At 42.7% G+C, this 23,716-nt stretch overlaps 1 protein-coding gene across 7 annotated transcripts in view; it reads right to left on the bottom strand.

Annotated features, from left to right (window-relative positions):
• The window catches only part of Efl1 (elongation factor like GTPase 1), a 129,250-nt gene that overhangs the window by 74,433 nt on the left and 31,101 nt on the right, over positions 1–23,716 (bottom strand). For 4 of the 7 annotated variants that reach the window (XM_030241943.1, NM_175317.3, NM_001159672.1 and 1 more), the window contains exons 8-15: positions 21,945–22,068; positions 20,339–20,415; positions 19,580–19,716; positions 18,979–19,101; positions 16,656–16,755; positions 10,806–10,957; positions 10,424–10,590; positions 5,403–5,541 (exon numbers count right to left, since the gene is read on the bottom strand). In XM_030241943.1, the coding sequence (XP_030097803.1) occupies positions 5,403–5,541; positions 10,424–10,590; positions 10,806–10,957; positions 16,656–16,755; positions 18,979–19,101; positions 19,580–19,716; positions 20,339–20,415; positions 21,945–21,977 (928 nt within the window). In that variant the 5' untranslated portion in view covers positions 21,978–22,068. Of the gene's footprint in view, positions 1–5,402; positions 5,542–10,423; positions 10,591–10,805; positions 10,958–16,655; positions 16,756–18,978; positions 19,109–19,579; positions 19,717–20,338; positions 20,416–21,944; positions 22,069–23,716 lie in introns of all 7 variants that reach the window. The other 3 variants (XM_030241945.1, XM_030241944.1, XM_006507161.3) reach the window with 1 other exon arrangement.

The following is a 23,716-nucleotide window of genomic DNA, read 5'->3' as shown; positions in this document are numbered from 1 at the left end:
TCCAATCAAAATATACATTGCTGATAATATACATTGTAAAAAATTCTCAAGAAATAAATTTAAAGTATTATATGAGTATTACCTAGACCTAAGGACTGCAACTACATACTGCTGAGATTTTCTTTGAAACAAACCAAGTCGAACTTGCTGGTAAAATCCTTACAGTGATTCTTCTTTCTAGGTTATTTTACATAAACAGAATGCCCACTCCCCCACCACACACACACACACACACACACACACACACACACACTTCATACTGATCACTGCCACTGACTTCCTATTGGCCCAGCACCCAACCGTGGCAGAACTAAATGTGTTCAGAAAAAGGCTAATTAATATTTATTATTTTCCTTATGTTGTAAAGAGAAGAATATCATGTTTCCTTTCAGAATGTGTCCCTGAACTTTTAAAGGCTCAACCATATGGAAGAGATCTACAAGAGTATATGCAAAGGCCAAGGATTTGGAATTCTAATTCAATTTCCCCTCATATTTTAGTGCAAGCCTGTAGCAAACATTTATTTTTAGAGGTATTTCCAGTGGGGAATTGAACAAAAGACTATTGTGCGCTCCACACAGTTCTCTTTGGTTCCATCTATACCAACTATACAAACATCAGGTTGGAATTAAATGACTCTAAACTTGAAATCAACTATTTCCAGACTACAAAAATCTTTTCCATATTTATCAGCACATACAAGTTTTGAAGTGAGTTACAGCTGAGTTCAAATGTGAAATCTGCATTTTCAAGTGTTCCAATAAAAGAACTTTGCTGTGGAGTCTGACTACCTAATACTGATTGTTCAAGAATGCTATATAATGTTTTCATTTCCTCTTCCAACAAAACAATTTTGGTCTGCACTGAATGAACCCACTGCTACACGGCTTCTGATGGAAAGCAGACGGCCATCAGCCACAGCACTGGCCACCATTTTCTTATTAAAAAGTATGCCTTTTTCTCTAAGTGAAGAAAGTCAAAAGGAGCTCACAGGCATTCCCTGATCACAATGAATATCTCCATTTTAATTTGTGATGTGTATAAAATGCAAAAGGAAACAAGAAGTTATCTGTGATCAAGAGTGTGGTAGTTTTAAAGCACTGACCACAAATCCTAAATAGGCCCCTCATTAAAAGTGAGGCTTTTGTTTTCGTTTAAAAAAAAAAAAAACACCACTAAAAAACAAATATATAAAAGTTCTTCTTAGAATATGGGCCTCGATTCACTTCTAATGCACAGGAGGTGGTGTCATGAAACTTACGGCTACAGAAGGCATGCTGGGACTCTCTCATGGATAGAACTTAATGAGAGGAATGATATATTCAAGCATAGTGCTAGAGATCACATTCTGTAAGTGTTGGCTGCAAGTGTTGGCAGCCTTTGATTTTAGGCCCATGGGGAAGCGAACAGGACAGTGGAGGTAGAGACAGGGTGCTGCTCTCCTCATAGTGCGAAGAAAGGGATAAAGGTGTCAGAGCGGGCTGGAGAGATGGCTCAGTGGTTAAGAGCACTGACTGTTCTTCCAGAGGTCCTGAGTTCAATTCCCAGCAACCACATGGTGGCTCACAACCATCTGTAATGGAATCTGATGCCCTTTTCTGGTGTGTCTGAAGACAGCTACAGTGTACTCACACACATTAAATAAATAAATATTTTTTTAAAAAAAGGGTGTCAGAGCAAGATAGTGCCTTTAAAGACACATCCTGGTGACCCACAGTCTCTCTTCAAGTGTCTACTAATTCCTCAAATAGCACTACCAACAGGAGAAAAACACCTAACAAGTGAACCTGTTGATATGATTTATATTCAAAGTGTAACAAGCCACTCACCTATAAAGCCTGTTTGCCCATCAAGGCCAAGGGGTGGCATCAGTCTCCAGCACATGGGCTGAAAGGCTCTTCCTACAACTCTAGCCCCAGGCTTTGAGCTCCCTCAGCAGACACACCATCCACACCAAGCAAATGTACAAACTGCAGATGCATTTAAAAAAAAAAAAAGGCCACCTTTATTTGAAGCCACTGGGCCTCATGGTTTATAATGCAGCAAATGTAATTGGAACATGCATGTTATTCTACCTGATTCAGCTAGCCTAATTTTTCATTTCAAACTATAAACAATGAAAAACTGTGGATATACCTGGTTTTAGTCAATGTAGCCTAGCAAGCCTTCACTGTCCTTAGCTCCCAGCTAGCCTTCTGTGCTACCTACCTTCTAAGATGAAAACTCAGTCTCCTCCATGCCTCTACCCTTGTTAGCTTTGAACCGCTGCTTTTATTAAACCCCTGCCTTAGGAACTTGGGACTGCTAACATACGCTGTATGGTTATAATCAATGAGCCAGTGGAATCTGTCTGAAGACGTTGTTCTACGTTGTGAGGCTGCAAATCAGTCATAGCGTTCTGATGGACTCATTCAAATGGGTCATCAGGCCCAAGAGATCATGCTGAAACATTTACTACTTCGTGTAATGAATACTAGGAGAGAGAATGTCCTAATTACTGAAATAAAGTTTATCTCTCTAAGAACCATAGAGCTGAGAAATTAGAGGCTTGGAAGGAACTTGGATATAGCATTGCTCTTTTCCAACCATGGAGATACCGGTAATTCAGGTAAAAAGGACAGAAGTAGGCAGATCTCTGGGAGTATAAGGCTAGCCTGGACTACAGAGTAAACTCCAGGATAGCCAGAGATACACAGTAAAACCTTGTCTTATAAAACCTAAAAAAAAAAAAACCTAAAACAAGCAAAACAAAACCTTGCATGATATAAATATGAAGAATTTTAAACTGACTGAGTTTTGACTTGGAATATCAGCCTGCTGTAATACAACAGGAACGTCAAGTTCAACTTTGTAGGTATTTTAAAGTTTTGTTAGTATTTTATAGTTAGTACAACAAAACGTACTTTGTATATCGCTAGTTAATGTTCTGTGCTTCAAGTTTTGGCTAAATGATACATATAATAAATGAATCATAGATAACAATCTTGGAAAACAAGTAGAGCTGTTCTGTTTCTACTACAAGAAACAGAATTGTCAGTAATGTTAGTAACTGTGGCAGTTAGTTCTAATCATCTGAAAATCTTTAGGCCCAGCAAGGTTGCATGCCTGGCTAGAAGCCAATCTAACTAGTTTGTGGGACTATGGGCAGAATCGTGGTGCCTTTGTTCTTGCTGGTTACCCAGGGACCTCAGTGATATTTGGAAACAATTACTGTCTGCCTCAATTTAGAGGGAAAATCAAAGAGGCTAGCCTGGCTTTAATTCCTCCAGCGTTACACTCATAGACCCTTTGGGGGATGATAGGTGAAGAAACATAACTTTAACAAAGGGGACTCAGGAATTGTTAGGCAACAAGAGATGAGGGGTGGGGATGGTTTGGCTGGCCCTGTAAGTCCAACCTCTGAAAACCATTCATAGCCCAAATATCCCTACACTCAATCCTGGCCTCCCTTGTAGTTACCAGGGCATATGACAGATTAAAGAAACAAGACTACATACACATGTCACCAGCAAGGTCCTTTTATACACAAATAAAAAAATAAACCTTGCTAGCAGGCTGGATGGTCGATCTGTTTAAGTGGCTCTCGAAATGTCTTGGAGGTTTAATAAAGCATACCCTGGGCTGAATTTCCAGAGACTCTCACATCATGAGGGTTCTGACCCAATGACCAGTTCACTATTGGGAAGTAGAATTCTGGAAGGTGGGGCCTGGTTGGAGATGGGCCCCTATGGTAGTGACCATGGAGTTCTACCTTCCTGTCGTGACTTATGCTTCTTCCCATCTGTAAGGCACTCTGCTCTACTCTCAGGCTGCCCTAACTTCACACCGCATGCTCCTGCCACCATGATGCTCTGTCTCACCACAGAACCAGAGCCAAATAGTCAAGGACTGTGGACTGAGATCTAAGCAGCTAAATACAACCCTAAGGCATACAGGGATATACCTGGCATTCCCACTCCATGTATTCTGCCTTAAAGTAACGTGTCCCTTCGGCAGAATCATACATAGGTAAATGACAAACAATGTTAACTCACTTTTACCCGCCTTCCACCTCCACAAGCTTTAGAAGAGGGAGGTATATGTCTATTTTCCTCATGAAGACATGAAATGTTCTACCTCAGAGTAGTTCTTCCCATAGCAGAGGGCAGAACCATGGCTCCCTTGAGAGATGGATGAAAAAGAGATGGTTTCAGACCTTCTAAGGACATGTAACCACAGACTTGGACAGTATCTAGAAACCCAGAAGAAAACCACAAACCACTGCCTGCCATGCTCCTACCAGCTGTACTGGAGAAGACAACACACCGAGCCTTAGGCAAGGCAGCCTCAAAAAGGTCGCCCATGCTGTCCACACCACAGAGCGGCTTTCTTTCCCTGGACATATGCTGAGCAACTCTAGGTTACAGGGCCATTTAAGACACAAAGGGGTCCAAGCCATAGTAACCCCAAGGAGGGCGTAGGAGCAGAGACAGGGTGTTCCCGTACTCCTGCAGTTCTAATGAAGTTGGCTATGGCTACTCACAAAGCCAGATCAATCGCCAGCTAAATCAGAAGTTTAGTGGCATTTTCCAAAGAAATAGAAACAAAATAGGGAATAGGGAAGGTAGGAATTCTACTAATTCCATGTCAAAATAATTATAAACTTTAAAAATATATCTCAGCAGAAGCATGACAAAATGTTTTGGCAAATTTCTTGGATCAGGGCCCACAAAATTCAGGCAAACCAGTAGCTATTCTAGACCAATATTCTTTATTTAATGAGACTTTTTCATCTAAGCAGTTATTGAATGAACAGCTTTACAGCTGACAAGGATGCCATGGCTCAGAACTGAAAGACACAATGGGACAGAGCACTCCATGTCCCGGTTCTGATGAAGAACTTGTCTCAAGAGCAGCACTAAGGGGCAGGAATCAGGCAAGGGAAAAGGCACAACATTGACAGGACAATTAGTATCTATCAATTACTGTTAGAGAAGCAATTCTCAATAGGAAGAAGCATTTGGGGTGGGATGAGGAGAAAAGAAATAAGTTTAAACAGTCCTTCATGTCAAAACAGTTTCCAAAAATTAGAATCAAACCTGTAGAACAAGAAGCATTTGGTCACCTACACTGACTTTATATGAGTAAGCTTTTTTTTTTTTTTTTTTGCTTCTAAACAAATGGAACCCCCACTTAAGATAGGCGTCACAGTTTACTTAAACAGCACCTACAGGTTTGAACTAGATCTCCATGTTACTGACTCACAAGGTGGTGACTCAATTATACTAAGTTAAAGACTCCAGAAAAAAAAAATAACTATGAAAAAAGGCAGGTCATTCTCTTTAAAAATGTCACTAAGCACCCCACGCCATGTTGGACAGCCTTTAAGGCTGGAGTGAGCAGAGTACCCAGCAGCGCCCTACCCAGCACGTTTCCTGGGGGGACTTCTTCCAGATCTTCCAGCTCCCTTCCCATCAGAAGGTACAGGTTCTCCAGAGTACAGCACGCCATGTGGGGCACAGGAGGGAGGTCCTCTAGTGGAGCTGAGAAGCCTAGTGGAACCTGCCAGGGAAAACAATGGAAACCATGAGGTAAGACACTATAGCGCCCTCTAGTGAGGAAGCAGGCGAGGCACTGCAGCACCCTCAAAGGTTTACTGAGCAGCAAGACACTGTGCAGTGACCTCTGCCTCTTCCCTAAATGCTCGAAGCTGAAATGGTATTTTAATGGATTATGATAAGAAACGAGTCGTATTTGATTCTGAAATATGAAAATCTCTCAAATGTTTAAAATGTGTCTGAATCCCCACCTATAAGCTTTGAGGCTAAGAAAGTCTCCTGTGTCCTGGTAGCTGCCATTTTGTTGGTCCAGAGTCCATTGCTAATAGGTCTGAGCATTATGCCATACACCAGTTCTCACACTGATACCATGCTTCTATTTCAACATTCATTATTACCATTTTAATGTAAAATTATTGGGATCTTCTGATAAAGTTCTGGAAGCATTCAGTAAGAACTGTACTACTGCCTTGAAACACATGAGAAAACCCATTAAAAATGCCACAACAAAGCCGAGCATCTGCTAAGTAGCTATGCCACGTTGTTAATCTGAAAGGGAACATATGTTGAAATACTAGGAACATTGATGAGGAAAGAGAGCATACATGCAGAAAAATATACACAAGAATGGTAGATTTATGAGCCCCCCTATTTGATTTACTCATTCTTAAGGAGACACTGTCATGAGTTACCATACAGGATCTGAAGACTGAAAGAAAACTAACACATGATCATCTCATCAGATGTTGTCAAAAATCCAACATCCCTTCATGATAAAGGCCTTGAAGAAATGAGGGATACAAGGCACATACCTAAGGGCAATATACAGCAAGCTGATGGCCAATATTAAATGATGAGAAACTTAAAGCAATTTCACTAAAATCAAGGACAAGACAAGGCTGTGCACTCTCTCCATACGTATTCAATATAAGCACTTGAGGTTCTAGCCAGAGTAATAAGACAACTAAAGGAGACCATGGGGATACAAATTGGAAAGGAAGAAGTCAAAGTATTGCTATTCACAGATGATAGCTTACATTAGCAACCTCAAAAATTCTACCAGAGAACTTCTATAGCTGATAAACACTTTCAACAAAGTGGCTGGATACAAGGTTAATTAAAAAAAAAAAAAATCAATAGCCCTCTTATATACAAAAGTTAAATGGGCAGAGAAAGAAATTAGGAAAACAACACCCTTCACAATAGCCACAAATAATATAAAATACCTTGGTGCAACTGTAACCAAGCAAGTGAGAGATCTGTATGACAGAATGTTAAGTACCTGGAGAAAGAAATGGAAGATATGAGAAGTTGGAAAGATCTCCCATACTCACAGAGCGGTAGGGTGAATATAATGAAAATGGCCATCTTACCAAAAGCAATCCACAGATTCAATGCAATCCCCATCAAAATTCTAACACAACTCTTTACAGACCTTGAAAGAACAATTCTCAACTTCATATGGAAAAATAGAGAACCCAGGATAGCTAAAACAAACCTGTACAATAAAAGAACCTCTGGATCTCAAGCTGTACTATAGAGCAACAGTGATAAAAACTGCATGTAAAAATAGACAGGTTGATCAACGGAATGGCATCAAAACCCATATGTAAATCCACACACCTATGAACACCTGATTTCTGACAAAGAAGCCAAAATTATACAATGGAAAAAAGAAAGCATCTTCAACAAATGTTGCTAATCTAACTGGATATAAGCATGTAGAAGAATGCAAATAGATTCTTATCTATCACCCTGCACAATACTCAAGTTCAAGTGGATCAAAGACCTTAACATAGAAGAGAAAGTGGGGAAGAGCCTTGAATGCATTGGCACAGGAAACAACAGAACTTCAATAGCATAGGCACTAAGACAGACGATTAATAAACAGGACCTCATGAAACTGAAAAGCTTCTGTAAGACAAAGGACACCGTCAATAGAACAAAACGTCAGCCTACAGACTGGGAAAAGATCTTCACCAACCCTATACCTGACAGAGGCCTAGAATCTAAAATATTAAGAACTTAAGAAGTTAGACATCAAAACCCCCAAATAATCCAATTAAAAAATGAGGTACAGATCTAAACAGAAAACTCTCAACAAAAGAATCTCAAATGGATGAGAAGCACTTAAAGAAATGTTCAACACCCTTAGCCATCAGAGAAATAAAATAAAAAACACAAGTTATAGCTCATGCTGGAGAGACTGTGAAGCAAGGGGAATACCCCTCCATTGCTGGTGGGAGTGCAAACTTACAGCTGTTTTGGAAATCAATATGGTTGTTTCCCAGAGAATTCGGAATCAATTTATCTTAAGACCCAGATACACCATTCCTGGGTGTATACCCAGAGGACACCCTATTCTACCATAAGGATGCTCGCTCAGCTAGGTTCATAGCAGTTTTATTGGTAATAGCCAGACACTAGGAACAACCTATATGTCCCTCAACCAAAACATAGTACATTTACCCAATGGCGTACAATTTGTCCTGCCTATAAGATGTGCTGGGGTAAAGGTAGTGCAGCAATTGTGTAAGTGGCCAACCAATGATTGATCCTGAGACTGGATATCCCAGATACCTAGGACGGAAATGAACATGACTGGCAAAAAAGAAAAAAGAAAAGTCAGTGAAATGATTCCTGATGATATACTGCTATACTCATAGACTGGTGTCCAGCCCAACTGTCATCAGAAAGGCTTCATCCAGCAATGAGTGGAAACAGATGCAGAGACCCACAGCCAAACATTAGGTGGAGCTCAGGGAATTCTGCTGAAGAGAGGGACGAAAGATTGTAGGAGCCAGAGGGATCAAGGACATCAAAAGAAAAACCTTCAGAATCAACTAACCTGGGCTCACAGGGGCCCAAAGAGACAACCAACAACCCGTGAACCTGTATGGGACTGACCTAGGCCTAGGCACGCATGTTACAGCTGTGTAGCTTGGAGTTCTTGTGGGACTCCAACAGTGGGAGCAGGGGCTGTCTCTGGCTCTTTTGCCTACTTGTGGGACCTTTTTCCTCCTACATTACTGCCTCATCCAGCCTTGATAGAAGGGAAGTGTCTAGTCCTACTGCGACTTGATATGCAATGTTTGGTTAATAACCCGGGGAAGATGGCCATTGTTTTAAGGGAAACGAGGAGGCATGGACAGTGGGGGTAAGTGGTAGGAAGATAGGGAGTACGTGGAGGCTGGGGCAAAAGGATCACATGCTCAAGGCTTGCCTTGGCTACAGAATGAGCTCAAGGCTGTCCTAGGTAACTCAGTGAGACACTGTCTCAAAATAAGCTAAAACAAAAAACAGTGCAGGCTGCAGCTATCACCTGCTTGCTTCCTAGAGCTTTTGTGTGCACATACATACATACATACTCTTGGAAGAACACTGTTCCCTAGCTGATCCTTCAGAGACTAGCTCATCAACACCCTGATTTCAGCAGTGTAGAATCCTATAGACACCCACTAAGTCAGCCCCAGCCCCAAAGTCTTAGAAAGTATGGGCTGACAACCTGCACTCTTTAAGTTGCTGGGTAGGTATAACCTGTAACAACAGCAACAGAAAGCAGCTCAAAGGACAGGAAGGATCTGAGAAGGGCTAACTTCTACAGTGAGCCAGAACTATTTCACATACCCTTCTTTTTTAAAGATTATTTTATGTATATGAGTACACCATTGCTCTCTTCAGACACACCAGAAGAGGGCATTGGATCCCATTACAGTTGGTTGTGAGCCACCATGTGGCTGCTGGGAATTGAACTCAGGACCTCTGGAAGAGTAGTCAGTGCTCTTGAGCACTGAGCCATCCCTCCAGCCCTCACATATCCTTTTTAACAAGTACATTAGAATAGGACTCCTGTGACTCTGACTCCATGAGTCCAACTGTCTTTTGTGCTGTTGGCACATTTTTATCCCTACTTAAGATGCCTGACACATAAGCAACAGATTCCAACCTGTAGTGTCAGAGATAGATACTCAGAGGTGAACAGGAGTGCTCATGACATTTGTAACCTGGTGAGTCAGTGCTTCACAAAACAATCCTTATCACTGGGTCAGTTTGGCGAGTATCGACTCTCAATGCCAAGGAAAAAGCTCCAACACATACGGTGGCTATAACACTTTTAGCCTCTCATGGATCACAAGTCTCTACACATCAAGTACTGTGCTTTGTCTCACAGCCTAGCAAGGCCTGCCTAACTACCATGCAGCACTGGAGAGAACAGACTGCTAACAGCAGAAACTGAGGGAGAGCTTTCTTCAGCTGTGCTCTCCATCCCCTACCTACATCTAAAAGGCACTGTCCTAGTCACCTACAGACAAGCTTCTCCCACGAGGCTACACGCTTACGCCCTGAGGGTCATGTCACTCGCGGTAGAGCTGCTTCTTGCTGGTCCTGCAAGGCCCTCTGGTGTCCTTCTTATTCCATGTTTCGTTCCACTGTCTCTGTCATGTGTTCCCTGAAAATTCTGGCCTACGGACTCTTTGGCCCTGGCTCAGGCACGTCTATCTGCTCTCAGAGCAGCCTGAATAGACTCCAGGCAATGCAGGCTGCGCCTATCACTATAGCTTTTGCCTGAGTCACTGAGATTTTGGCTCTGTAAAATTGTGAAGATTAACTGTAAGAATAACACCTACATCTACTTCTTCCCTCTAGCCCAACGGGACTCTTACCTTGCTTGATATGCAAAAAAAGGCCAGAAAAGTTGTTCACTTGCTATTGGTTCACAAATGCTATTAAGGGAGCCATTTATATATACAAAATGTTACCAAGGCAATGCAACAGGTAACACAGGAATTGGGGTATCTTTTACCCATTCGCTTACCTCACCTGTGCAGTCTACAAGTTTCCATATCCTCAAAATAATGTCCACACAGTTTACTCCTAACTCTTACCCGCTGTAAAAAATCAACAGGGCTGTACTTGGGTCCTAAGACGAAAATTTTCTTTCCTCTTCGAGCTATGCCACTGAACACACGAGCAAATGCGATGAAGGCCTCTTGGCTGCTTTCCTCCTGGGAAACAGGCTGGCGGCTTACACTTGCCACATCTGGTTCATCACCTGCCAGGCACAAAAAGATATTCAGTGCCACAAATGCTTACTTCAACCAAGTAACTGTTCCTATGTACTGAAGAAATAGTGAACATGAATATCTGGTCTGATAATAGAAACAATATTGATAAAAACAATGACAAAGTGAAAATATGAGGGACAATGTACCAAGTTAAGCAAAAATGTCAAATAGTTTCCACTAAGACCTTTTAGGAATGCTGTACCTCTTGGCTCATCTTCATGGGGACTTGTTTCAAGGGCACCTCCATCCTGGGTGGGTCCCTGGGATGTTTGCCCCTGGGCTGCTGCAAGCTTCTCTGCGTGCCTCTGTCTTGCCCGTTCCCGTCTCTGGGCCATTTCTTCTTGAGTGAGAGGCCTACAGGATATGTTATGATGTTATAATATATTATGATGATCACAGTATTTTATGATGTGGCAGCATCAAACACCTCTCATCTCTCTTTTGAAAACAAGTGCTCATATGACTGTAGAAGTGATGACCAGTACCAAGTACCCCACTGAGGCTTATCCAATTTCTCTCCAGCAAAAACTGTAGTGAAAGAAGGCTCTCCGGCCCACTACGTCCCCAATGGCTTGGAGCTTATGAACTGGTGCACAAGTGCCCATGGCCCCAAGTACCACCAAGTGCAGTTACACAAAGCCTTCCACAGAGTCAGTGTTTCTTCTGGTAGAGGCCAACAAGGAGAAGGAAGAGGATGGTTAACAGGCACCAAGGCTCAAAACACCCTGGAGAGTATGCAAACAGCCACTATGAAATGAGGTTTTCTTTTTAGTTCAAAAGTGTGTCATATTATTCCATTAGCAATAATGGAATAATGGTTTGTTTCTTTTTCCTTCATGAAAAGCGACTCTCATTTCTATCAGGACACAGAAAAGGTACTTAGAGACTGAGCATTTGGTTAGGAATCTGGGTTTGGAAGGCAGAAACCAGGCAAGGGAAGTGACCCAGGAGTCGTCTCCCTTTAAGCAGGCATTCCCATGAATACTCCCCACTCCCTGCACGTTTAACCCCAGCACTGAGTAGCAGCAGTCCTGGCCCTGGAGTTGGTAGACCGTGGCATACCCACCACTGTATTGGCTGAACATCCAGACGCTCAAGCATAAGCTTGAGCAACAGGGGCAGAGCTGCACTACACTGTCTGCCTCCCTCCACACTGTCTCTTGCCTTTGACATTACACTTTCTATTTCACTCTGTAAACCATACTGTGAAACCAGCCTCAGTCTCATCTCCCACACTGCCTTGCTTCCTTCCTCTTTCTCTTACAGCTCCAGAGGCTACAGATAGGCTACACTGTGCACATAGATAGGTACTGGGCACAGGCACGGTTGGCCTGTCTTCTAAGGAGCCACATGCTCCTGGAGCTAATGATATCCTACCTCAGACTGTTCACTGCTGTGCTCTTCAGGATCCTGCCAGCTAGATGGAAACTCGTGCTATCTATCTTCCAGACCCAGGATCTGGGCCTCTGAGCCAGACCCCGCTCACTATAGGTAGTCAAAGTGAGAGACCTCAGATCACTGGCCAGAGACTGACCATCCCTGCAGGAAATGGCTCCTCTTCATGGGAACCTCTAAACGCCTGTAAAGACAGGATGCACACTGCTTCCTTACAACGGTAAGCTACAGATGCTGTTCTGCCTTCTGCAGCAGTGTCTGATTTGTCCACTTCCTGCCTCCTTCTTTGCCATCATCAACAGCCATATCTTCCACTCCTGCTCTTCTGGCCCAAGCTACATACTTCCTCTGCAAGTTTATTTGACTCAGTCTTTTGCTAAAAGAATGCCCAAGAATAAAATCCGTGATTGGCAGTACACATGTGTAATCCCAATGCCAGGGAAATGGAAGACAGAGGAATCCCAGCCTAGCCTAATTGCCGAGCTCCAGATCAGTGAGAGATCTGTCTTTAAAACAAAAACAAGGTGGACAACATCTGAGGAATGACACAGATAAAAGCTTAACTGATAAATACACACACACACACACACACACGCTCATACTCATACACACACACAAGTATATGAAAGTATGAACTGAAACACAAATGCAGAACACAGTATTCACTGTTACTATCACTTAAGAGTCGAGGAGTCTGGAGAGAACTGCTCTCCCTAATGGGCTCATCATTGGTCTGTCCTCCGTGCTTACCACTGTACATGTAGTACAGCACAGTAACCATCACAGCAGTTAAGGGACGCACACTGTACATCACCACTTCACACACAGGAAGACAGAGACTTAGGAAGCTTAAGAAAGTTGACTCAAAGTTTAATGGATACTATATGAGCCACAATTCAAGTGTAATTTGTTGGGTCCAAACTCCACAGTCACCATCTTCCAGTCAGTAAAAATTAAAAATCACCATCTTAAGAAAAAGAAATTTAATTTTAGCTTTGGTTAAAAAAAGAAATATAATTTTATTAAATACTAAAGCCCAAGTTCATGGCATGGCACAGAATCACCATTAAGTTGATATTGGTACTGTACCCCCATAGTCTTGGAACTCAGTAGACTGCCAAGTTTGAGGCTAGGAGGTTGTTTGCTTGTTTGTTGTTTGTTTGTTGTTTGTTTTGGACAACTTAATACAAGCCAGGGTCATCTGTGAAGAGGAAATCCCAATTAAGAAAATGCCTGTAGGTGAGTCTCTGAACACCTTCTTGATTGTAACTGATAGTGCTACCTCTGGGATGGTGGTCTTGGGTTGTATAAGAAAGGCTAAAGCAAGCCAGGAGAAGCAAGCCACTAAGCAGAGTTCCACCTGGCTTCCACTTTAATTTCTGCCTCTAGGTTCCTGCCATGAGCCCATGCTCTGAGTCCTTCGATAATGAACTGTGGCACACTCTTATAAGCCACGGAATTCTTTCATCCTGCAGGGGCTTGGTCACAGTGTTTATCATAGCAATAGAGAGGAAACTAAGACACTTGAGCTGTAAGATTTTTTTTCCTAGAATAAGTAAATAAGTAAATGTAAACCAGACAAAAATAATAGGCATTTATAGTGATCAATTAGTATAAAATGAATCAAAGCCTGCTATTTAGGTGCCCACTGATTAATACCTACTGTGTCCTGCCCTGGTACAGGCATTGGGATGCTAGAAGAGGGAACAAAGCAGGCAAAGAGAAATCCATAGCCGTCACTTAAGTGTCTGTTAGACATCCAGTATTTATACAGAACAAAGAGGAATTGTTTGCATGGAAGTAGGGCTCTGTGGGTGGTGAGTTAGCTAGGTTACAGATAACCAACCACCTCCTAAACAGAGGGTAGCCACCAACACTAGGGACCAGAGGTGAGAATGTTGACTAGAGATGAAGGTCATGTTGGCACATAGATGAGAAAGGAAGAGACAGCAAAGGAAGTTCAGCTGGCTTCAGGCTGCCATGCACAGCTGCCATGCTCTGGCATGCTCTGATGCTGGTGGGAGAGTAAGGTGGCAGGGAAGCTTGCTGCAGTCAGTGCCATGACAACCATCTATAGGCTAGCACAGGTAACAGAAGCTTGCTGCAGTCAGTGCCATGACAACCATGCTATAGGCTAACACAGGTCACAGAGAGCAGGTGACGCAAAAGAAAAGGGGTATCTACCTGTCTGTCTACTAAAAGCTGGTTCTCAAGGACACAGAGCCACAAAAAGACCAGGGACAGCAGGGCAAGTCTTCCTGGAAAACCCCAATTTCTAATGAACTACCATTCAGAACAGCAAAAGCAAAGGCACAGAACATACAAAGGGACAAAGGCTAGAGCTGCCTACTCAGAGTTAGTGGGGTGCTGATGTGTCCTAGGATCCTGGAAGGCAGGCTCTACAGAGTGCCGTGGAAGACATAAGCTTTTAAGCCAGGCAGCTGCATTCAAACTCTTGTGCAATTCCTCTGGCTATGTTAGCATTCTGTCTAGGCCCCGCCCACTTGCCTCCTCCTCTCTCTAGCCTTCTGGCTCTAGCTCTGCTCTGTCTTCTCCCTCCTGCTCCTCCTCTCTCTGCATTCCCTTCCTCCTTCTCTCTCCACGTGCTCATGGCTGGCCTCAACTCCTCTCTCCCTCTCTGCCTTTCTCTGTCTCTACCACCCTCTCAACTCCCCTCCCCATGCCCCGAATAAACTCTAGTCTATACTACACCAGTGTGTGGCTGGACCCTCAGGAGGAAGGGATGCCTCAGCATGGGCTGCCCAGAGGCAACCCCTTCCCTCACACCTTATTGCAGCTCCACCAAACATATTCCTCTTCTCTTTATTTTTATAAAACACAACAGGCTATGTGACTGTTTTGTTTGTTTGTTTGTTTGTTTTCCTTAAGGCTATAACTTCCTCAGAAGTCAAACTGAAAGAAGAGCTGCTGTTGGATCTAAGTGGTGTTGCAGGAATATCCTAAGAGCTTAATGAACTGAAACCAATTGCTTATTCATGGTGGTGGAGTTAAAGCTTGACCTCTGAAGTGGTTTACCAGGTCTGTGCCTCAGAGATGAAGAGACCAGCAGAAGAGAAGAGAAATCCCTGACACAATCCCATAGAGAATACAGAGACATCATCTCCAACCAAGGAGGGAGCTGGGAAATGAGAGCAAAGATCCAGCATCCAGCAGGTGCCGGGCATGTCTTTCTCCATTTTCTCCTCACCATCTGTCATTATGTAGTGGTTGCTAATCTACACCAAAGGACAAGAATATTCTGCTGGCCCTGGCTTAGTATATCTACTATAGCAGAGATGGGAATGAGATCATATCACCCCCCAATGGTAGATGTCTTCACTCAAAGGCAGTACAACATATATGAAAAACCGCACCCACAAGATAGAAAAGAATGAGGTAGGGATGGCGACTTAACTCGGGAATATCTGAAAACACTGTATGGTGTTTTCACACATGAAGTATTAAATGTAATGGTAATTATGAAGTATAGTAATTTCATAATGAGTATTAAAATGGAGTGAGAAGACAAAGTAAATCAGTAAAACAATTTTACAGAGAATTGATTGCTCCACCAAAACATATGAATATATGAAGACTATTAAAAAAAATACTCAGAAGACAAAACAAAGTAGTATAGGAAAAGTTACCATTATTATCTATAAAAAGATGAAGGATGAGTCACAGAGGAATTTTAAGTGGTACATAAATGTACTTGAGGCCTGGGGAGTGCCCTTCAACTCTTCAGCATGCTCTAGAGTCTGAAATACCTTCAGTGGCCACACATCACATCTGCCACTGTACAGAGCACTGAAGTCTCACCTGGCAAGGGTCAGAACACACAGCCACACACCAACTTCAGCTACTCGCTCACCTGCCTCCAGGTTCCTATCTTCCTCCTCTGCCCACTCACTGTCCACACTTTCCCTCCTCAGGGGACATTCATTCCTCATCCACACTCATTCACTCCTTCATTTCTCTTCAGAACAACAATTCTTACGATCAAATCACTATGAGAAAGCTAAAACAAAAAACCCCAAACCACGTACACAATCTCTCTCTTAAAGAATGAGCAGAGTCTTACAGAAAAGGAAAAAGAAGACTGTAAGATGAGGCACAGCATGAAGGACATAATGTGTCTTAGTGTCTGTCCTCTTGAACCATCTGCCCCATCTGAACCCCAAAGTCTAAATAGAAGGGGAGGCAGGCACCCTGGGAAGGAGAAGAACACATGGAGAGTACATAGGTTCTCTGAACTTTCTGAAATCCTCTCCACAACCTCTGCAGACACACGCTGTACAGAGAACTGATGACCAGACATGCCGTCTGCACTGAGGCAGACATACCTAGAGACAGGGTTGGCTTAGACCACACCATACCTGCCATATTCAGTGCAAGGCAACTGTCATTACTGTCATTACTACAGCTACACTGATATCAGTTCAATAGTCAAGAGTTAGTTTCAATAGCTTTCGATAGATATAAAAGGCAGGTGATAAACAGATTCTACGTAAGCCCAGGGAAGTCCTCAATTCCAAGGCAGGCATGAGGAAGATTGGCAATATACGTGCCCTCCTACCCAAACCCCAGCTGTAGGCCCACCAGCCAGGCAAGGGTAAGCCTTTCCCCCAGCCCAGCCCAGCCTCCCCCTTCTTCTTACCTTGGCTTATTCTGAGGCAAGGCTTTCACATCAACTGCAAACATTTTGGAAACAAAGATAATAACTGGAGCAGTATCCTCACTTCCACATTTCATAAAAGCTAAATAAACAGGAAGCAAAATGTCACTGCTTTTCTCATAATTAAAAACCTAGACATTTGTGAACAGCCATTACATTTAGAATATTGCATCATCTAAACATGTAACTCTTTACAACTGTGATAAAAAATTCCACTTCAGAGTTTGCAAGGAACGAACAGTAAAGAGAGAGAGAGAGTTGGAAGGCAGAAAAGGAAGCAGAGCTGAAGGGTGGGGACTGGGAGGCTCTTCCCAGACGCTCAGCTGGTGACAGGGCTTGGCTCTCCATAACTCACCCAAGCCACTGTTCCCCCACATTCAAAGGTAAACCTCAATAATCGAGTTCCATAAATGTTTTCCTAGCCCTCAGAATGGCAAGTTAATGTATAAATTGGACGAAAATAATGTGTCATCAGGAATGGAGAGATGGCTCAGCAGTTAAGAGCACTGACTACGCTTCCAGAGAACCCGAGTTCAATGCCCAGTACCCACATAAGCCATCTGTGTCTCTAGCCTCCCACTTCTGACATCACGCAGCAAGCAAGCATGTAGTACACTGACATGCATGCAGGCAAAACTCTCATATGCAAATGATGATGATGATGATAAAATTTAAGAACAATGTATCAAGATAGTAACAAAACTCAGAAATAAAGATTCAGTGCTATAAAAAGTCAATTCTCTGAGTATATAAAGTTTACCACAATTCTATAGCAACGTATGTCACCACCTCAGAGATTCTAATCTTTTTCATAATCTACAACAGAGGCATAAAATCACTGGTTATCAGTTTTTAGAAAACACATTACTTCAAATCAAAATAATTTCTACAAAGAATGCAACATTAAAAAATCTCAAACAAGCAGGGCGGTTGATGGTCTTTAATCCAAGTACCAGAGAGGCGATTTCTGAGTTTGATGCCAGTCTGGTCTACAGAGTGAGTTCCATGACAGCCAAGGCCACACAGAGAAAGCCCATCTCAAAACAGTAACAACAACACAAATCAAACAAGAAAAGTACAGAAAGCAAGAAGTGAAGAGTTTTGAGTATGTTAATCTCATCACTGCAGCTAAAGAACACAGCAGGCGAGCAGATGAAAGATAATGGATGCTTGGCCCAGAGAAGCAGGTGGAACTGCTGAGCAGTAGGTGGGTTCTGAATATATGTTAAAGGAGGACCGCACTATTTGCCAATAGAGTAAAGGAGTGTGAAGTCAATAAGAACCACCGATGACTCCAGGGTCTTTGGACTCGGTAGGGGAAAGGGTGGACACAGCTCTAATTACAACAGAGTAACTGGGAGAAGCGGGGTTGGGAGGCTTGGGTAGGTCCAGTCTGCAGTGCTTCGGAAGCAGAGCTGAGCAGAGGCAGTGGTGGGCAGGCTATGCGAGTCTGGTGAGTCTGGAGTTCACAAGGCACCTCTGCATGCGGATACAGATGGGAACTATGAGCACACAGCCGTCATTCAGAAGCCAAGTGAGCTTCTGCACCAAGAGTGATTACAGACAAAATGAGGTATGCGGATGGGATCTTCTGTGTGACATACAAAGTCAAAAAGCCGGGGACAAAGTGACAGAAAACAGCAGCACCTGGAAGTCAGGGAAGCCCATGTGCCAAGAAGGAAGAAGTAATCAACTCTGTCAAATGCTAGTGACATGGCTGGTGGGCTGAGGATGGGAAAGGACCATCAGAGTAACAAAGAGTCCACAGTAGGCCCAACCAGAGAGGTTTGTGGATTGGGGCTGTAGAGAGTACACACTTCAGGGTAACGAGAAGAACTGGGACAATGAACACAGAATGATAAATCACACAGCGCCCACAGAACTTGGAATGCTGCTGTTCCTCAGATGAGGAATGTGTGCCAGCAGCTCTTAAGCATGTGTAAATTCTAGGAACCACTCTTCCAGTCCCTAGGAGACAGCCATGGCAGTTCTCTTCCCAGTGCAGAGAACACATGTGTGGCTCTTTAGGAAGACGGAGTAAAGTGGAAGCATTAATGAGGTGAGAAGAACATGAGGGTAGGAGTCTGCGACTGCGAGTCTGCGTCCATGAGTCTGTGTCCGTGGCCGCCCAGCGGGCTTAGCAATATGCTCTACTGAAAGGGAAACTCTGGGGAGCAGGACAAAAGCTGGTTGGTCACATGGTCAGTTCTAAAAGTCAAGGTGACAAACCAGCCTGTCTGTAAATTAACATTCAGTAAAATAAGTCATCAGTGTAGGACACGGCAATGTGTCCATCTTCCCTCACCTGCTTTCAGGGCTTGGGTCTCCGGTGGCAGAGACTCAAACGTCTGGGATCCTGTGCACAGCAGTTTCTCTACTCGCTCCGACGTCATGTCAAGGGGACTGGGCAGTTTGTGACACACCATAGCTGAGGCCTGGCGTTAAGGAGTCTATGCTTTCAGTGCAGAATGACTATGGAAATTGAGACAATCAGGCACGTTTATACAGAAATGTCCAGGCTGTAGGACAACTCAGCTTTCTGACTCACGTCTCAAAATCTGCTCATGCTTCCAGAATGTCCAATGACTAGATAGCTACTTTCAAAAGTATCAGTGAAAAGTTTTATTCTCATTACAGTAAATCTACTTTATTATTCTATTTTTATTTTCAATAACAAATATTGTTTTAAAAGGAAAACTTCCTAGAATTAATATTAACCAATATTAGCACATTAAGTTTTCTAATTATTTAGTACTGCTTCAAGGTACAATACTCAGTAAACAAAAATGACCTACATTGGATCAGAATGGGTTATTTCTAGAGGGTTATTTGGTTGCCAATAAAATACTATTTTTCTCTTATTTTATAAACTTCAACTAATTAAAAACCACTAAAATAAAGGATACCGAGGACAGCGTGGGATATGGGGAGCCACTGGCTGCAAATGGCATTGATCTGGACTTTAGGGTCTGAATGTCGTGCCTCCCGGGCTCCAATTTTTAATCCTAAAGAAGTCACAATTTTATCAATTTTTTCTTTGTCCCTATGGGAAAGATCAGAGAGAAAAGGCATAAATAATTAGCTCAATTTCATTTGACACCTCTTTTTTTCTTTGCATGTTGCTTTTTCAGAAGAGGCTAAAAATAAGTGATGAGATCCCCGCAAGCAGGGGCCTCCCCAGGCCCTACTGGAACATGCCCTCAGAACCTTGCAGAGGACCAGGTCACAATTTGCTGAAACAAGCTATGTCTACCAGGGCAGTCTTACAAATAAATGTGAATGTTCTGTTTCTGCCCATAAGATAATGAACTTCCGAAGCCAGCTTTCTCTTGCACTGTACCAGCTAAGTTTTCCCAAGTTCCCAACCTGATCTCTCCCACCACAACTACTTTCTTCAAACTCTGAATACACACCAAGGCCCAGCGCTCTTTTGCAGTCTCTGCTCAGATCACCCGGCAGGCCACAGCACACTGCTGCTCCAGCCCTCCTAGCTCCCTTACTAACGTGCACATGCTCTCTTACATTGTTCCCAAGCCCTACAACATCTGGGAAGCTCTAAGCCCTGTTCACTGTCCTGGTCAAGCCCAGCTATCTAAGAGACTCATCAGACTGGGAAATGGGTAAATGACCCGGCCCAAAGAGAAACAATTTTACAACCGTCTTACTTTTTCAAGACTGCATCATACAAACTCCATATATTTTCCAGGATCAACTGTACAAATAAAGGTTTCTTTCCTTTGGCCTGCACAGAAGAACATATCAATATCAGCTTTAGTTTCTGAACATTTACAACAGTCATTGTCAGGGTGGTTTACTTCTGCTTGGAATACTTATTCAATGATAAAGACAAAAGTCATACTCTAAATAGCCAGTAAGTCATAAGCAATGAGCCATCATTCTCTTCCTCTAGGAGCCAGAAGGGTGCTAAAATAGTGCGAGTATTTGGGGGCCAAACCTCAGGGACTGCCCCAATCTACCACCAAATAAACAAAACACAACACCCCACCCCCACCATCTGAGCTGCAAGCTGACGTCACTAAATGTGTGGGGCTCTCTTCAAAGGCTTGAGTTTTCTATGGTCCTGTTTCTTGTGTTCTTAAACATGAGGAACTGATCATAAGAACAGGACAGTCTTTTTTCTTTTTTGGTTTTTTGAGACAGAGTTTCTCTGTGTAGCCCTGGCTGTCCTAGAGTTCACTCTGTAGACCAGGCTGGCCTCGAACTCAGAAATCCGCCTGCCTCTGCCTCTCAAGTGCTGGGATTAAAGGCGTGCGCCACCACGCCCAGCTCAGGGCAGTCTTAAAATTACAGACTTCACTTGTTCCATTGAAATAAGTATACATAGTATTCACAGCGATTAAAATGCAGGGAATTAAAAAGCTCTTGCCACCAAGCCTGACGAGTCCAACCCTTGAAGTTTACATGGTGAAAGGGGAAGAGCGACTTTCTTAGGGAAAAATTTAAACACATCTATTTTTAAAAGAACAAACTACATAAAAAATGACTAGTGTGAATACTGAGAACTTTGGGTTGTATGAATGCTGCTGCATAAACCTGAGGTGGAGCATTTATCAAATGCCTCCTTCCTGAAGAGCCATGGGCGTTATTATCAGAAAGTTAAGAGCCATTGCCTTGAATGTCCAGTTTTAAAAAAGTCATCAAAGGAAATTTATTTACAAATGTGGCATTAATAAGCTATTAATAACTCTGTAGACCAGGCTGGCCTCGAACTCAGAAATCCGCCTGCCTCTGCCTCTCAAGTGCTGGGATTAAAGGCGTGCGCCACCACGCCCAGCTCAGGGCAGTCTTAAAAGAGTTTCATATAGAGTTTTCTATATGAAAACATGAAAAATACTTGCAATGTCTAACCTTAGACCAATAAAAAGCAAATGTGTGGCTTTAAAGTGCCCAGGATCTAAGATCTAGAAAACTCAGAAACCAGACAGCTTTCCATTCACTTACTGTAACTACTTTTAGAGACAGAGTGCGACTATTCCTCAACTGGCCTTAAACTCCTAGGAACTGAACCTCCCAAGGAGCTGGAACAATATACTTACACAACTGTACTCACAGCTTGCTCACTGTCTTTACAAAGCGAAAGTCTAGAGAAATCATGCGTGAGCATAAGACTCATGTACTATTTACAATCCTGTGCCACATTAAGCCCTCCATGAATTCACCTGCATAAACTAGGGCTGACCTGCTTCTGCTGAGCTGACACAGTTCAAGTTTTCTATGGCCCACAATCAAGAGTAACAGAGACCATACTACCTGATCAACTTTCATAATCTTCTTAGCCTTCATATTTATATAATAATCTCCCCACAAGGTTTTCAAAAGAACTTCCTTCTTGATGCCAATTTTTTGACTATAGATTCTGGCAAAGTGCTCAATTCTGAAAGAAAATCAATAGCACATGTTATAGCAAGAACAATGAATACAGCTAACCCTTCACTGTTTCTTTGCCATATACCATTCAGAATGCTTTATTCTACTACTAACCAAATATTTTTAACTGTCTTACAAACTTTTCTCATCTTTAGAAAAGGATAATGATACAAAGACATTGCACAGTAGTAAGTGAGACTGGGATTCAAGCACAAGCAGTGCCACACCACGTCTCTGTCCAACATTCTATATGTAGATAAGAATTAGAATCTAGGCTGCAGCTCATTTCCTAATTTTGCATGTTTGAAATTTGAGAAAAACTGCAGAGGCCAAGGAAGCAGAGGTGCCTGCCAGCTGCCCATCATAACTCCACTAATTACAGAGATGACTTTTGATCTTCACTGCTTTAAGTGTCATTATTCACAAGGGAAATAAACTCTAGACCCAATCTGCCAAAACTAGAGATGCAGCATCCTGGACCAGCAGAGACATACACATTTACTCTAATCTTATCAATCCCAGGGAAGCCAGCTAGCACCACAGTTTCAGCCCACTGGGGAAGAGCCAAGCAGTACCAAGGTATAGGTCATTCTGTGGTTAAAGGTTTGTTTAGAAGCTGCTCCTGTAGGAACCAGTACTTCTCATTGTGTTGAGAGCTCTCAAAGTGCTAGCATCTTAGAAGATGTCCGCTCAGGAACAAGACAAAATGTCCTCTCTCCCCTGCACAGTTCTTCAACATGACACTGAGCTTAAGCAAAGGCAGGGAGGAAAAGCCTACAACCACAAATATGACAAAGGTAAAACCATTCTTGTTTGAAGGTGACATGATCATCCGTGTAGAAAATTCAAAAGAACCAGAATGATTGTCAATGGGGCTATGGAGCAACTAAAGAAAGATTGCAGGCAGCCCACTTGTCAGCAGTCTCATCAAAGACGGCAGACAGATGGCAAGAAAGCTCTCCAGAACGATGACACCATGAAATGCTGACATGGATGCAGAACAATAGTAACTCCATTCATTGCTGGTGGGAATGCAAAATAGCACAGCCACTTTGGAAGACGGTATGGTGGCTTCTTAAATGTCTAACACACTGACATGTGATGCAGCAATGTATTGAAGTATTCACATAAACTGAAAGCATATGTCCATGGAAAGTGTGCACATGGATGTTTATAGCAGTTCAATTCACAATTTCCAAAATCTGAAGCAAGCAAGCCAAGTGACCTTTAAGCAAGTCAACAGACAAACTGTGGAACAACCAGAGGAGAGAATATGACTCAGCACTAAGCAGAAATGCGCTAGCGTACCGCAAAAATACATAAAAACAACGTATGTGCTTTTTGCTAAGTGAATGAGGCCAACTTGCAAGAGCTACATACCACTGACTTTACTATATGGCATTTTAGAAAAATCTAAATTATGTGAAAGTTGAAAGTTGCCAGTGGTGTGAGAGAGGCAGGAATGAATAGATTGGGCTATTATATAAACTGTATTTTCTATTTGATCCAACAGTTATTTATTTAGCAGAGATTTTCTTGTGTGTATGTGTGTTTATGTATGTGTGTGTTTAAGTTTTCAAAAAGGTTAATTTCTCTGTAATCTATATTATTGTTTACTATTAATTTCTGGAGAAGTCAGACTATTCTAAATGGTA

The sequence above is a fragment of the Mus musculus genome, chromosome 7, assembly GCF_000001635.26.
Source record: "Mus musculus strain C57BL/6J chromosome 7, GRCm38.p6 C57BL/6J".
Classification (NCBI taxonomy): domain Eukaryota; kingdom Metazoa; phylum Chordata; class Mammalia; order Rodentia; family Muridae; genus Mus; species Mus musculus.
The sequence above is the reverse complement of the archived record's forward strand: the minus strand, read 5'-3'. Positions and strand labels throughout refer to the sequence as shown.